General features: G+C 54.9%; 1 protein-coding gene and 1 long non-coding RNA gene across 3 annotated transcripts in view; one reads left to right on the top strand and one right to left on the bottom strand.

Moving 5' to 3' along the window:
* Window positions 1-12656, bottom strand: INSYN1 (inhibitory synaptic factor 1). 2 transcript variants are annotated; one of them, XM_064456864.1, is made up of 4 exons: window positions 12487-12656; window positions 11771-11930; window positions 10711-11455; window positions 1-899 (listed from the first exon to the last, which is right to left on the bottom strand). In XM_064456864.1, the coding sequence occupies exons 3-4, from the start codon at window positions 10894-10896 to the stop codon at window positions 216-218; spliced, it is 870 nt and encodes a 289-aa protein (XP_064312934.1). In that variant the 5' UTR covers window positions 10897-11455; window positions 11771-11930; window positions 12487-12656; the 3' UTR covers window positions 1-215. The 2 variants fall into 2 exon arrangements, with proteins under 2 accessions (XP_064312934.1, XP_064312936.1); XM_064456866.1 differs by lacking the exon at window positions 12487-12656 and having other exon boundaries at window positions 11771-11950.
* The window catches only part of LOC135314310 (uncharacterized), a 50259-nt gene continuing 48876 nt past the window's right edge, over window positions 11886-13268 (top strand). The window contains exon 1 of the long non-coding RNA XR_010373784.1: window positions 11886-11959. This is a non-coding gene — a long non-coding RNA (uncharacterized LOC135314310). The remainder of the gene's footprint in view (window positions 11960-13268) is intronic.

The raw sequence follows: 13268 nt of genomic DNA, 5'->3' as shown, positions 1-13268 counted from the left end.
TCCACATTAAAAACAGTTTAAAATTCCCTGAGCCTTGAAAATGATGGGTAGGTAGTTGGGACATTTGTCTTCTTTTCCACCTTTTCATCTTGATTTTATTATTAGTATTGATTTATTTAAATATATATTTATATAGATATATTTTTTTTTTCTGTCCCCCCCCCAGGAATACCCCATCCACCCACCCCCCCCAAATCCATGCGGCAGAGCCGGCATCAGTTTTTAGTTTTAATTTTCTGCTTGGCCGGGATATAAGGCAGCACCGTTTGGGTGCTTTTATCGGCTACGGTTTGCGTGCTGCTGTTCCTCGTCAGCCGCCGCGCTGGGGGTCCACCACCACCAGTGGGAGGCTGCTTCGAGGATGGCCCTGCCAGCACCTTACGGCTGAGCTCCTCGGGGCCATCATCCCCTGGGGACACTGTGCTGTCACCGTCCCGGTCGTCATCGCAGCATAGCGCATGGTAAAGCACCTTGTCGCTGAATCGGACCCGCTCCCGCGTGCCAGCCGGCCGGTGATGTGGGATCTTTTGGCCAGCTGTCGTGCCGAAGGCTTCCTCGCTGGATGAATCTGGGGTCCCACAGCCCCGGGGACCATTGGTAATGGGGATCCCCCCATTCATCAGCCGGTAATCAGGCTGGCGAGCTGGCAAGGGCTGCAGCTGCGGCCGGGGGGTCTCAGGACCATCGCCCGGGTCAGAGGGGGTGGAAGCATCCAGGAAAGAGCAGAATTCCCAGCTGTCAGAGAGGATGTCAGAGGTGGGGAAATCAAGGGGTCCCAGCTCAAAGGCGCCTCCCCCCTTCTCACTGCTGGAGGTGCTGCTGGCTGTTGCCGTTGTCCAGTCATCTGGCTCCAGCTCAAACTCAAAGTCAGATGTCAGTCGGTCGATCTGGCTCACCACCTGCGGACAGATGGACAGAGAGATGGGCAGAGAGGAGCTGCCAGACAGGACCCTCCCATTTTTGTTCCATAATAAAACAATCCCCTAAATCTCTGCCATTTCCCCTGGCATCATCAGTGTGAGGAACTGGGAGGTCTCAGCTCAGGTAGAGCCACTCCAGGAGCCCCTCAGCAGGGACTGAAGCCCACTCGGTGGCACAGCACTTATAGGCCCCAAGAAGGAGGTGAAGCCTTGGGTGCCCCAGGGTGCTTGGTGTGGCAGGATTGGCCCTTCCCAGGCTGGCCCTGGGGTCTTCCTTGCCCCCCAGGACCCTGAGTGACACCCCAAATCCTTGCACATATGTCCCTTGGTCCCTCGCACCTATCCATGGGGAGCCACCAGTGGCTGCCACCTCCTCCCCTGGAAAAGGCAGCTCCGCAGGTGGGGAAAGTGAGGCAGGGGGTGGAAAATGTCCCAAGGCAGTGTGACAAAATGCAGAGCAGCACAGGAAGGTCTGGGGCTGCAGGGATAGTGCTGTCACCCCCTGCCCTGGCTGGGGTGCTGACAGGCATTGTCCCCAATCCTCCATCTCTTGCAAAGGGCTGAGAATATCAAGACCTGTGGTGGCTTGGAAATGGGGTCGTGGCCCCACTATGCTGCAGGGGACAGCCCTAACATGGGGCATGAATAAAACAAACCCTTAAAAATTTAAAAATAATAGATGTTAATGTCCTAGCTGAGGTTCAAGCCATGGGCAGGGCTGGAAAAGAATTGACGGGAGGAAGGACCTCCTTTGTCCTAAGGCTCCCATGGACCATGGCCTCCAGCTAATGGCCTTGCCAAGGTTTTGGATGCAAAAGGCTCATCAGCCACCTTGAAGTCTTTAATCCCATCCAGCTCAAGGGCTGCCCAGCACCGAGCACAGCACTAATCCTGCCTGAGTCTCCCTAATCCCACCCAAGCACCCGCTGCCATGGCACCCGGCTGGAACCATTGCTGTGTCTCCGAGAGCATTGTGGTGTTTCTTGGCTGGTGTTTCTGCATGTATATGTGTGTGTGTGTGTGTGTGTGTGTGTGTGGCTTTATTTTGTGTGGGAGGCAGAGCATGATGTGAAAATTCAACTCAGCAGCAGTTTGAAGTGCATATTTTTGGCAGGGTTCCTGGTTTGCCTCCCCCCACTCTTTGGGGGAGCTGGCAGAGGGCCTGGCAGGTCCTAGCGCTGCCAAGCAGGAGGTGGGCAGTGTCAGACAAGCGGGGGGGCTAGGGGGAACCCTCAATACTCCTCATACCTGTTTGTGCACCCAGTTGATGCATTTTATGCTCCCCCCTCCCCAGCATGGGAATCTGCGGGCATTGGTGCCCCCCAGCTGTGTCCCTCCCACTGATCCGTGGCCCCCCATCCCTCATAGGGAGCATTTAGGAGTGAAAAGATTCCTGTGCTTAGCTTTTTTCAGGAAAAAATGGTTTTTTTCCTGGTTATTTTTCATTATTACCTTTCTCTCCCCATCTTTTTCCTTCCACTGTCCTTCCACACATCCTTTCCTGGTGGAAATCAGCCACAAATTTCCCAAAATAACAGAGGGAAGACAAATCAATGGGCAATATCTTGCCAGACACATTTTGTTTCCTTCTCCTCATGCCACCTAAAAGCCCTGCCATATCTCCACCAGTCCCATGGTTCATCAATGAGTATTGGACCTCCTCATTCACCAAGAATAATTAATCATGGCACATCCCTCTATCATTTTTATGCTGCTGTTATCCCATAACTCCATTTTTTTTGAGCGCTGAGATAATTTGGCTCAGACACCCTATCCCGTCCTTGTGTTGGGTGGCCAAGAATGGGTACCCTAATGCTGCTGTCACAGTGCCACATTGCCCTTGGTCTCTGCATCCCTTTGCTAGATACCAGCATGCAGAGGTTTAGGTCAATGCCATAAATCACTAGAAATGCACCACAAAACATGGCTTAGCAGGGCAGGCTCCTTGCAGTGACCTGGCGGTGGAGGAGGAGGTGCAGGCAGAGTTAAGGGTAATTTAATATGTCTGGGCATCTGAAACCAGGAGCCCAGGGGGATGATTACACTGCCAGCAGCTGAAGTGGCTCGGTTACACTCTGCTGACCTAGTTTTAATAAAATTCCCATATTCAAGCTCCAAATTTCACTTGTTCAATAACCCTGCCCGTGCAGCTCTCCTGCTCTGCCAGGCTCCTGAGGAGATGGCACCAGGGATGTGGGACTCCAACCCCCCCCATTTGCTTGTTTATCCAACCATAGGCACACAGCGTACCCTCTTTTAAATCAGCTGCAGGGCCCTGCGGGACATCTCCAAGCTCTGGCTGCAGTAAGGATCATTTCTCAGGTGACCAAATGCTGTGTGACAACCAGGGGACAACCTGGATGAGCATCTCTGGAGGACAAAATAGTGTCACCTCCATGGGGGCAGAACCCCAAGGGGCACAGGGCTCCAATACAGTTTGGGTGAGAGTGATGGGGCTGGATGCATGCATTTGCTGCCTAATGCAAACGTGGAGCAGATCAACTGGGGAGACCTTGGATAGGGAGGCCCTTTCTGAGATAGGACCAGCTGGTGTCACCAGGAAAACGCAGGTTGAAGGGCTGGGGATTTCTGCCCAGGAATATGTTGGACATGTTGGCAATAAAAGGTGCAAAAAAAATCTTTCCAGGGAAAAAAGGGTGCAGCAGAGCCTGGATGAAGTTTGGGTTGGAAATGAGAGGAGCACTCCCACCATTAGACCTGAGCACATGGTGATGGGTGCTAAAACACCTTAATGGCCATGACTAGCCCCAACTGGGATCCCCATCCCACCCTGCCCATGTCCCAGGAGCCCATACAAGCTCAGCCCAGGGCTAGAAGTCCCCTCCTGAGCTGTGCTGCACGGGGACCTGTCCACAGCCCCATGAGTGGTTTCTCTCCTGGATGGTCCTCTTGAAAGTACGTTGAAGCCCATCCCTGGTCCTGTCTCAGGGATGGACCTTGGACCTACATCATGGCACTGTCACCTGGAGGGACTTTGGGTCCCCAAATCAGGGTAGCACTGGGGACAGTGAACTAAGTACTTCTCATCCCAGGCAGCAGAAGGCAATGGGCTTTACCTAAGCTCCTCACCCATGATCTCTGACCTATTTTCCTGCCTCTTTGTCCATGGAAGACCTCCAGAGAGGACAGGCAGGGACCCATGCATCCTTGAAGCTTTGTCTTTGAAGCGTACTGGGGGCAAGCTGGGAGCATCTGCACCAGCATCTGCAAGAAAGTCTTAAAATTAGAAAAGGCAATGTCTTCTGTTCCCAATGCACTGTGAGATTTCTGGTTTCGTTTTGGGTTTTTTCCCCCCTTTTTTTTCTCTTTTCTTTGGGGGGGGAAGGGTGAAACTCAAGGAAAAGAGGAAAAACCAATTATGTGACCTCTTCTTTCTTAGTGACAAGAAAGAATTAGGAAAAAGGGCAGAAAAAGAGCTGTTCCTGGGAAACACCCAGCTAGTATTATTTTTTAATAAGGCAGCAAATGATTCCACTAAAACCCTCCGCTAAAATGAGATCAACTCTGTTTTCATGAGGGCTCGGTGATTACAGTGCTGGATTCAGGCTGGGCATCTCCCTGGGCTTCAAGTTGGGTCCCTGTCACCCAGGTTGCCTGCTCCTCTTCCTCATCAATAAAGGGACCTGCAGTGTTTCAGGCTGGGTGGGTGCCAGGAGGCGTCACATCCCTGTCCCAATCCTTGTCCCCATCCTGGTCCTCACCACAGCACGTAGGGATTAGTGTCACATCAGAGGTGGCTCACTTGGGGCTATTTTTAGGAGCACTTTCTATTTTAAATGGGTGGTGGTAGTGGAGGGGGAGGGTGTTAAATACCTATGTGAGACTTGGTACCCACTGAGGATTTAAATGTAAAGTAGGATTTGGTCTTTTCACCCCTCTTTTCTCCTTCCTGAGGCAGGTTGTCAAAGAGTTTTAGCTGAGGCCATCACTGCTGGCAGAGGGAGCCAGGGTGAGAGTGATGGGGACAGAGGGATGGATGGACCAGACCTGGGATCAGGTGGTTTGGGGTAGGAACTTGGTGGTGCTCTCATCCCCCAGTGAACTGGGGTGGCTCTGTCCCCCTACAAGCAGGCAAGGAGGGTTGGGGTGTCCTCAGTATATGATGGGGTGACTGAGATCATCATGCAGGGTGTCACCAAGGGGCCTCATCCTGCTGTGCCTGAGTGCCCTGCAGGCAAGTGCTGGGTGGCCAGGGGATGCTCAGCTCTCGTCCAAAGCAACAAGCTTTGAGCAGCCAGAGGATGAACTGGAGCAAGGCAGAGGGCTGGGACCACATCCCTGTGTAACCCTGCAGAGATGGGCACTGAGCAAGGATGTGCTAAACCATGGTGCTGGCCAGTTCACCCTCACCCCAAAAACCAGCTCTTACCATTCAGCCCAACTGGGACTGCTGGATGCTCCCCTTACCCCATGTACAGAGCCTGCACCCATGGGCATTTCTGGCAGCCAGGAGCTTTCCAGATAAAAGCCTGGGTGCCCCAAATCAGGTATTTACCTCCCCAGCTGAGGCAGATGTTGAACATCTTTAGCATCATTTTTCTTGATGGGATTTTTGGTTATCGGCTGCAAATCAAGCACAGAGGTTCTGGCTTGGTGGCTCCAGCTCTCACATTTTAACCATGCTGTTTCCTATCGAGGAGCTAAACCTCCTAGAAGCTTGAGAAGATGCTGGAGAAGTGAGGGATGAGGCAGGAGGACAAGAGGAGACTTCAAAGGCTTCGTGGCCAGTAATTGGTAATGCATATATTCCTGAGGCCAGGAAAGGAGCTGGAAGATGCTGGCATCAAAGTGGTGAGATCTAACGGCCCCTTCATCTCAGCACAGACTCTGAAGTGGATGGGTGAAACAGATCAGCTCTCAGGGTGGGTGCCGCTGGGTGAACATGGGGTCTGGGGTGGGGACATCAAAGTCTTTGCCTTGATGATGTGTATGTGTCCCCTTGGCTGCTCACCGGTGTGCTGCAACTGTTTTCCCAACCCAGAGCAAAGCATCTCATCCCCAGCCAGGCTGGGAGAGAGCAGGGATTTTTGTGCACTCCCAGCAGACCCCACATGCCCTCAGCTGCCAGCTCAGTCCCCATCCCCAGCACCCTGCTTCACACCTCCAGCAGCACATTTTGGGGTCTAAAGCATTTTCGCATGCTACGCAACTGCTTTCCCAGGCTGGATCCGACCCACCTGGCCCCGCACTCTGCTTTGCTGCCAGCTGACACATGGAGGGGATGTGCAATGGGACTGTGTGACCCATGCAGAAAATCCTCAACCTTATTCCCAAAGCATCCTAGAGGCATTTGACACCATCGCCTTGAACATCAATTCCTCCCTCCATGGGGGAAAAGAGCCGCCCCAAACCCTCTGGCAGAGCTCCTGTGACCCCACAGCCAAACTCTGCTGGAGCAGGGACCTTCCTGCATCTCTCAAACCACTTCCCAGCACAGGCAAGGTGAGTAAATATTTAATAAGGAATAAATGATTAATTGGAGCTCGCAAAGAGAAGCTGGGTTACAGGGGCCTCTCTTCCCCGAGCTGATGCTTATAAATGAGCATGCCACAGATCTTGGGATCATTTGCTAGATCATCGGCTGCTAAATAGTTTGAAATCATTGTGCAGATCTCTAAAACATGTTATTATTAGAATAATGTTATTATTAGAATAATAAGCTGCCTTCCTGTCGTGAACTTTCCCAAGCATTCCCACCTAATCACCTATTGATTACAACATTATTAAGGTATTTATTATCATAAGTGGTTGCAGGGAGAATTTTCATCTTGACAAAGGCTTGGAGCGCAGGACCCCTCGGTGCTGCTTCCCTGTGTGGTGGGACCCCACTGCTCCCATGTAAGGGGTGCAGGGGTGATAGGACCCTTCCCATGGGATTTTGAGGGGTTTGCACATAGGAAGACTTGCACAGATATTTGTTTTTATTTCCCACCTCTGAATATACCCATGGATGGTTTCTGACCCCCAGCACTAACCAAAGGGATCCCCAGAGGTTGGGAAGGAGCTCAGTCTTGCAGTGGAAATGGCTGGGATCTCCTGGGGTATCTTTTTCCCTTTGGTATCATCCTTATTCCCATGGGAAAGGACTGGGGCTGGCAGGAGGCGTGTGGGAGGACAGGCAGCATGGCAAGCACTCAGCGGAAGTGCCTTCTCTGTCTGCCTTCTGCCTGATTTCTACTTCCAGTGTGTGATTTCAATCAAAGATTTTAATAATCATTTTCCCCGCACATAATACAGCCCTGTCTTGGAGTGCTGGGGAATAATTATATACACAAAAGAGAAAGAGGGAGGGAGGGAGAGTGGGAGCAAGGAACTGGTAAAACAGCATCCTGAATCAAACGGACATCTGGAATGACAGCCTTCAGGTGGGAACTGCTCCTGGGAGCTGAGGATGATGCCTGAACTGGGGTCTGGTCTCATCTCGCATCCCCATGGTTGGGGCAGTGGAGCAGTGCTTCCCCTGGGGTCCCCAGCTGAAGCCTCTGCCTGGAGCATCTCACAATCCCAGCTGAGTCCAGGACTCAAAATCTCTGCTGAAGCAGGGACAACCTGGGAGAAAAGCCTAATGTGAGCCAGAGGTGGCTGCGCATGGAACTGGTGGGTGGTTTCAGAGCAGAAATCATCCCAACGTGAAAACCCTCATGCCCACAATGGGTTTTGATGGCTTCAGGGGTTATTTTTGTCGAGGTGGTTATGACCTGTCTGCTTCTTCCAGACTTGCAAAGTCCTGGTACCCAGCTCCTATTGCAACAAGAACCCAGAAGGAGCAGGTCCAGCATCACCCAGTGAAGGTTTCCTGGCTCTGCAGGAACTTCTGGTCCACCAGGATCGAGCCCACCACTGCCTTCACTGAGCACATCCAGCCCTGAACAGAGGAGCTGGTCACAGGGATGGACATTTCCAAAGCCTCCATGGCTTCTCCATTGGAGAACACACCAATATCACAAATGCCAGGGCCCTGAGGGCACTAAAGGGTTGTAATGACTCTGAGAAGCCCTTCCTGGGACCCACATCTGTGAGCCCATTTAGGCTTGGGACCATCAGTCCCTGCCTGGGGTTGCAGAGCTGCTTGTCCCCAGCCTTCTCCCCATGTCCCAGCCCTCACCTCCAGCCAAGGTAGACAACCACAAGTGCTTATTTTTTTTTACTCTCTCACCAATATCCTAGAGCTAATGTTTTGCCAGCCTAGTGTCTACCACATACTTTTCCGGGTGGGCTTGAAAGAGATTTCTGCATAAGGTGCTCCCATTGAGCTTGCTTTGAGCAATCCAGAAAACAAGGTATTGAATTTCCAAAGCCCCTAATGCCCAACATCTTCTTGACTGTGGGAATACTGGACCTCTGTTTCTTTGGAGTTGCTGGAGCCCAGTTTAGCCTGCTTGGACCAGTGTGTTTTAGCTCTGGAGCCTGCTCTTGTACTGAGTTTTATGCTGTTTTGTATAAATTCAGCTAATTGCTGCAAAGTTATGTGGGTATGTTGTAGGAGTTGTTGAGAAGGGTAGATGTTTAGGACCCACCTTGTGGTGGGAACCTTGTGGGTGGCTCTATGCTGACCTGGCCATGTTGTTCCATGATTTGAGGGGCTTTTCCAGGGCAGTTATGGGATGCGGCCTGTGAGGTCACTGGTGCCTAGGGAAGCGCCAGCTCCATGGAAAAATTACCTCCAAGGCCTCAGCGCTTCCCTCTGGAGATGCCATTTCATGGGTCATGGACACCCTCCCTGGCACAAGAGCAGGGTCTCCCTGGGGTGAGGGGCAGAGGATAGGTGTCCTCTGGCCATCCTCTGCTCCTTAAAGCACAGGGACCTGCTGTGCCCAGCTCAGGTCTTCCACCCTCCAATGTTATTCCTCCACCTTTGAGCCTGCTTCCCAAAATGTGTCCCCAGGGAAAGGGGAGAGCCCTTTAGCTCTCCCCTGTGTCCTCAGGCCACCTTCTCCTCTGCTCTGAGAAGCTGGTACAACCTGACTTGCGCAGCCTGCCAAGGATGCTTCAGGGATGCTCAAGGTCCTTCTGTCCCCAAGAGCTGGATGGGGACCTTGTGGAACCACCCAAAGCTTGGTGGGAAGCACAACCAAGCCTCAGCTGTGAAATGGCCAGAGATCTGTCCCATGCTGGTCCTCCTTATCCCTCCGCATCCTCGGCAGGAGGGACATGATCTCGGTGGTCCCACCTGGCCTTAAATCCATGGGCTCAATAAAAGGAACCAACTGCCATCATCCTCACTTTAAAGGCCTCTTTAAACTCCCAGAGGAGCATGAAGTGAGCTTGGGCTAAGTGGAAAATAGCTCTGCCTCCCAATTATTACTATTATGACTATTTTTAACCTATCAGAGGTTTGTCGAAGGGGTTTTGGGCTCCCCTGTTGGCATTGCGGAAACTTGGGGGGACTTTTTGCTTTTTGTGCCCAGGTTTGCTTTCTGCAGGAAGGACCGACAAAGCCATGAGAGAAAGGAAAATCTCTAGGGGTGCCATGGCCAGGTCTAGCCCTTGCGGAGACCCAGTGGTGTGACATGGTGGGATGTGGCATTCCCTGGCTCTGGCTTTCCCAGCAGGACAGCCTCCCTAATGTCTCCTGGACCTAGCAGAGCCATCCCAAAGGAGGACCACATCTCAGAGGATGATTCAGGCTGGAAAATGTCACCTCCCTGACTGCAGCCAGGTCTGCACCAAGGATGATGTTGGTCCACCTGCATCAGTGCTCTCTCGGTGGCACCAAAATATCACTGACCTATGTGGGACTGCTCCATGGTGGTCCCATGGCAAAACCTCCACGAATTTCTGCCCTTCCTGAGGGGAAATGAGGTTATGCACAGCTCTGGATATAACCCCCTGCTTGGCTCAAGCCATGGAGAGGATGCAAACGCCCACCTGCCCCATTGCAAATGCAAGCTTCCACATCATACACAAGGCTACCTCATGCTTTGGATCCACCACTTCCCCCACCACCTGAAGAGATGTCCTAAATTACCAGCCCCATCCAGGTCCCCTTCCCCTCCACCTTGGAGACGTGGGGCCCAAACACTTGAGCCACAGAAATATTAGATTCCCCACCAAACTGACTCTGCCATGCCACTGTGCTGGGAGGAAACTCCAACCAGACCTTATATGTATATGTGTGTATATATATATTTTTTTCTCTTTTTTTTTTTTTTTCAGGAGCAATGGACCCTGACAGCCAGGCTATGGGACAGCCAGTTGCTTTGGCCCCCTGCCTGCCCTGTGGACCCCCCCCATCATCACACCCAGGGCTGATGCCCTATGTTCCGTGCCGTCTGTGATGCCAGAGGGACCCACCATCCCTTCTCCATCCAACTCCCTGGTTTGAAAGGGGCTAGAAAACACCCCCTGGGCTCCCCCCCAAGACAGAGTAGATCTGACTGTGGCATGGTGCCAATGGTGCCGGCTCTCCCAGCCCAGGTGTGTGACCCCACGGTGCTTCTCCCACCAGCAGCACCTGCAGGACTGGTGCCTCAGCTGGGCCCCCTTGACCCCGAGAAAAGCCCAGTGTCAAGGTCAAGAGCAATTTTGCAAACTGTGTCTATTTTTTTCTTCCCCCTCTTTTTGAAAATCCTATTGCACATCAGCCAGGCTGTGCCACCCCATTCCCTCCTGGGGCTGGTGGGTTGTGGGTGCTGAGCTGGCTCTGATCCCCCAGCCTGGCCCTGGAGGCAGGGGACAGACAGGGAGATGGGGACAGGGCACCTGCTTTTGGGGCCAGCAGCTATCACGACCCACGCAGGGATGCAATAACACCCCAGGGCTTTCCTACCTCCCGGAGCTCCTTAGCCACCTCCTTGAGCTCCTGTAAAATGCCTTCCAGTTGCCCGATCACCATTTTCATCCGACTCCGGATCCTTTCCCTTTCGCAATTACTCTTGCTGCTGCTACAATTGCTGCTGCTGCTGCTGCTGGGGTGGTCACTGGGCTGCCTGTCCTGGCAGGTCTGGGAGTCCATCCTTCCCTACTGGCCTCGGTTCCCGGCCCCAACAGCTCTGTCCATCCTCCTCCCCACTAGCCGGGTGGCCTGGCGTCCGCGCAGCCCCTCTCGGCCAGGGAGCTTTCAACATCTTAACGTTCCCCTGCCTCCAAGAAAGTCCCAGCCGCACGCTTGCCTCCCTGTGAGGTTGGGGGGCTCCGGTTTGGAGTGGGGAGCAGGGTTGGGATGCACTATGCAGAGTCAGGAACGCTGCAGAGGGGACTCAGCTGGAGGCCGCAGGGAGATGTGGGGTGGCCATGGGGCGGGTGGAGGAGTTGGGCACTGCCCAATCAGGTGGGCGAGTGGGAAGAAGAAGAGGAAGAGGAAGAGTCCCTTGGATGTCCCAGGAAGCTAAAATCCAGTGGCTCACACCTTGCCTGCTCCCCAGTGCCCGGGAGGGGGATGCAGGGCTGGGTGTTCCTGGGGAGCGAAGCTGCTCCCTGCGTCAGGCCCTTGCTCTGGGGTCGCCAGCTCCGATGCTGGGTGGTGGTGGTCTCCTGGCTGGGCACAGGTGTCCTGGGGAGCCCAGGGTCCCTTCCTGCAAGGACAGACAGACAAACAATGTGAAGGAGCTATCCCTTCCAGAGCCAGAAAGCTGCAGAGGTAGGGAGCCCTTCTCGCCCCTGCCTTGCCTTGATCTTAGCCCCGGCACGAGGACAAGCCTCTGGCTACCCCCACAGAGGCCCTTCCCTAATTGAGGGGGGGCAGAATGGAGCCTGGCACTGTCTGTCCCTGGCACCGTCCCTTTTGCCTCCCCCCCCCAGTTTGAGACCTGGAGACTGGGCATAGCAGGGTCTCGGAGAACCAGATGGATAGACAGACAGACAGCCAGCCGCGCAGCTCAGGAACTTACCGTCGTGATCCAGATCCTCCTTGGCTCCAGTCCAAGCTCTTCCTTGTCCTTTTTTTTCCCTTCTCCTTTTCTTACTTCCTCCCCCTCCTCCTCCTCTTCCTCCTCCCTCCGGGCTTTTGCGTGGCACAAGAGGAGTCCGGGGGCCAGTTTCCTTCGGTGGCTGTTGGAAGGGGTGAGACGTTACAAGAGGTGACAGCCCGCCGGGGGGCGGGGTGGGGTGGGGGGTGGTGGTTACGTCCCGGGGGACCCTTCCGCTTTGAGGGGGGGTCTGGCAGTCTCCTCCTCCCCGCGGGGGCCATCCCACCGCCATCCTCCTCCCGGGTTCAAGCCCCAACGCCGCCTCGGTCGAGGAGGAGGGGAAAATCCACCTTGCCCCCAAATGCCCCCCCTTTCCCTCGACGCGGGGGAAAGCAGCACGGGCGGAGGCGGATTGGGGTGGGTGCTCATCCCCCCAGCCCGGGGGTGCGCGCAGGGAAGGGGTGGGGGTCCCGACATGCTCGCATCTCCATCCCTGGTACCCGCATCCTCCGGCGCGCCGGGGATGGAGGATGCCAGTACCCGCATCTTCCATCTCCGGTGCCCGCATCCTCCATCTCCGGTGCCCGCATCCTCCATCCCCCGTGCCCGCATCCACGCCTCTCCGCCTCCCCCTCTCCCTCCCCGGTGGCCCCGCTGCCCGCACCCCCGCACCCTCCCCCGGTACCACCGGGACCGACCGGCGGCAGCGGTGCCGGCTCAGGGCCGGCCGCCCCCTGGGCGCCGGGCGGGCGGAGCGGGGCGGGCGGCGCCCGGCGCCCCGGGCAGAGCCATGGGGCGGGCGGGCGGAGCGGTGGGCGCCCGGCCCCCGGCCCCAGACTCCCCGCTACCCCGCGGCTCCCCGTTCGGCTCGCCCCGGCGGCTGCTGTGTCAGAGAAAGGGGCCGAGCCTCCGCCGGGCGGGGGGGGCTTAAAGGGGCCGGGAGCCCCTTTGCAAGGTGCGGAGCGGGGAGGGGGGCAGCGCCCAGGGAAACTGAGGCAGCGCAGGAGGGGTTACTCCCTTGGGAAGGGGCTGTGCCTCAGTTTCCCCACTCAGTTCCCCACCCAGTTCCCCACCTCTGAAAAATAGGCTCATTAAGACCAGTCCCTTCTGAATGCAATATGTATGACACCACCACCCCACCCTACCCACCCACCCCGTGGGTCATATTTGGGGCCAATTTCTGCACAATCTGTAAAAAACCAGCAGCACGCCCGAAATGCAGGAGCATCATCCTAGCAAAGGTCCCTGCTGCAGGACTTGCCTGGGCAGGAGGCAGGTAACAACCACGGGCCTGTGTGGGCATGTATATGGGGGTGTCTGGTCTGTGGGGGACCACAACGAGGGGAGGGAATCAGTCCGAAGTAGGGATCCAGCCTGGGAAAAGCCGGCCAGCAATGGGAGCAAGGAGAGTTTCTTGTCCTAGAACTGAACCACAACGATAGGTGGCAATCCCAGGTCTGCAAGAGGCGAGGTGGCGTGT

Source organism: Phalacrocorax carbo, chromosome 7, assembly GCF_963921805.1.
Source record: "Phalacrocorax carbo chromosome 7, bPhaCar2.1, whole genome shotgun sequence".
NCBI lineage: Eukaryota > Metazoa > Chordata > Aves > Suliformes > Phalacrocoracidae > Phalacrocorax > Phalacrocorax carbo.
This window is presented reverse-complemented; position numbering and strand designations above follow the sequence as displayed.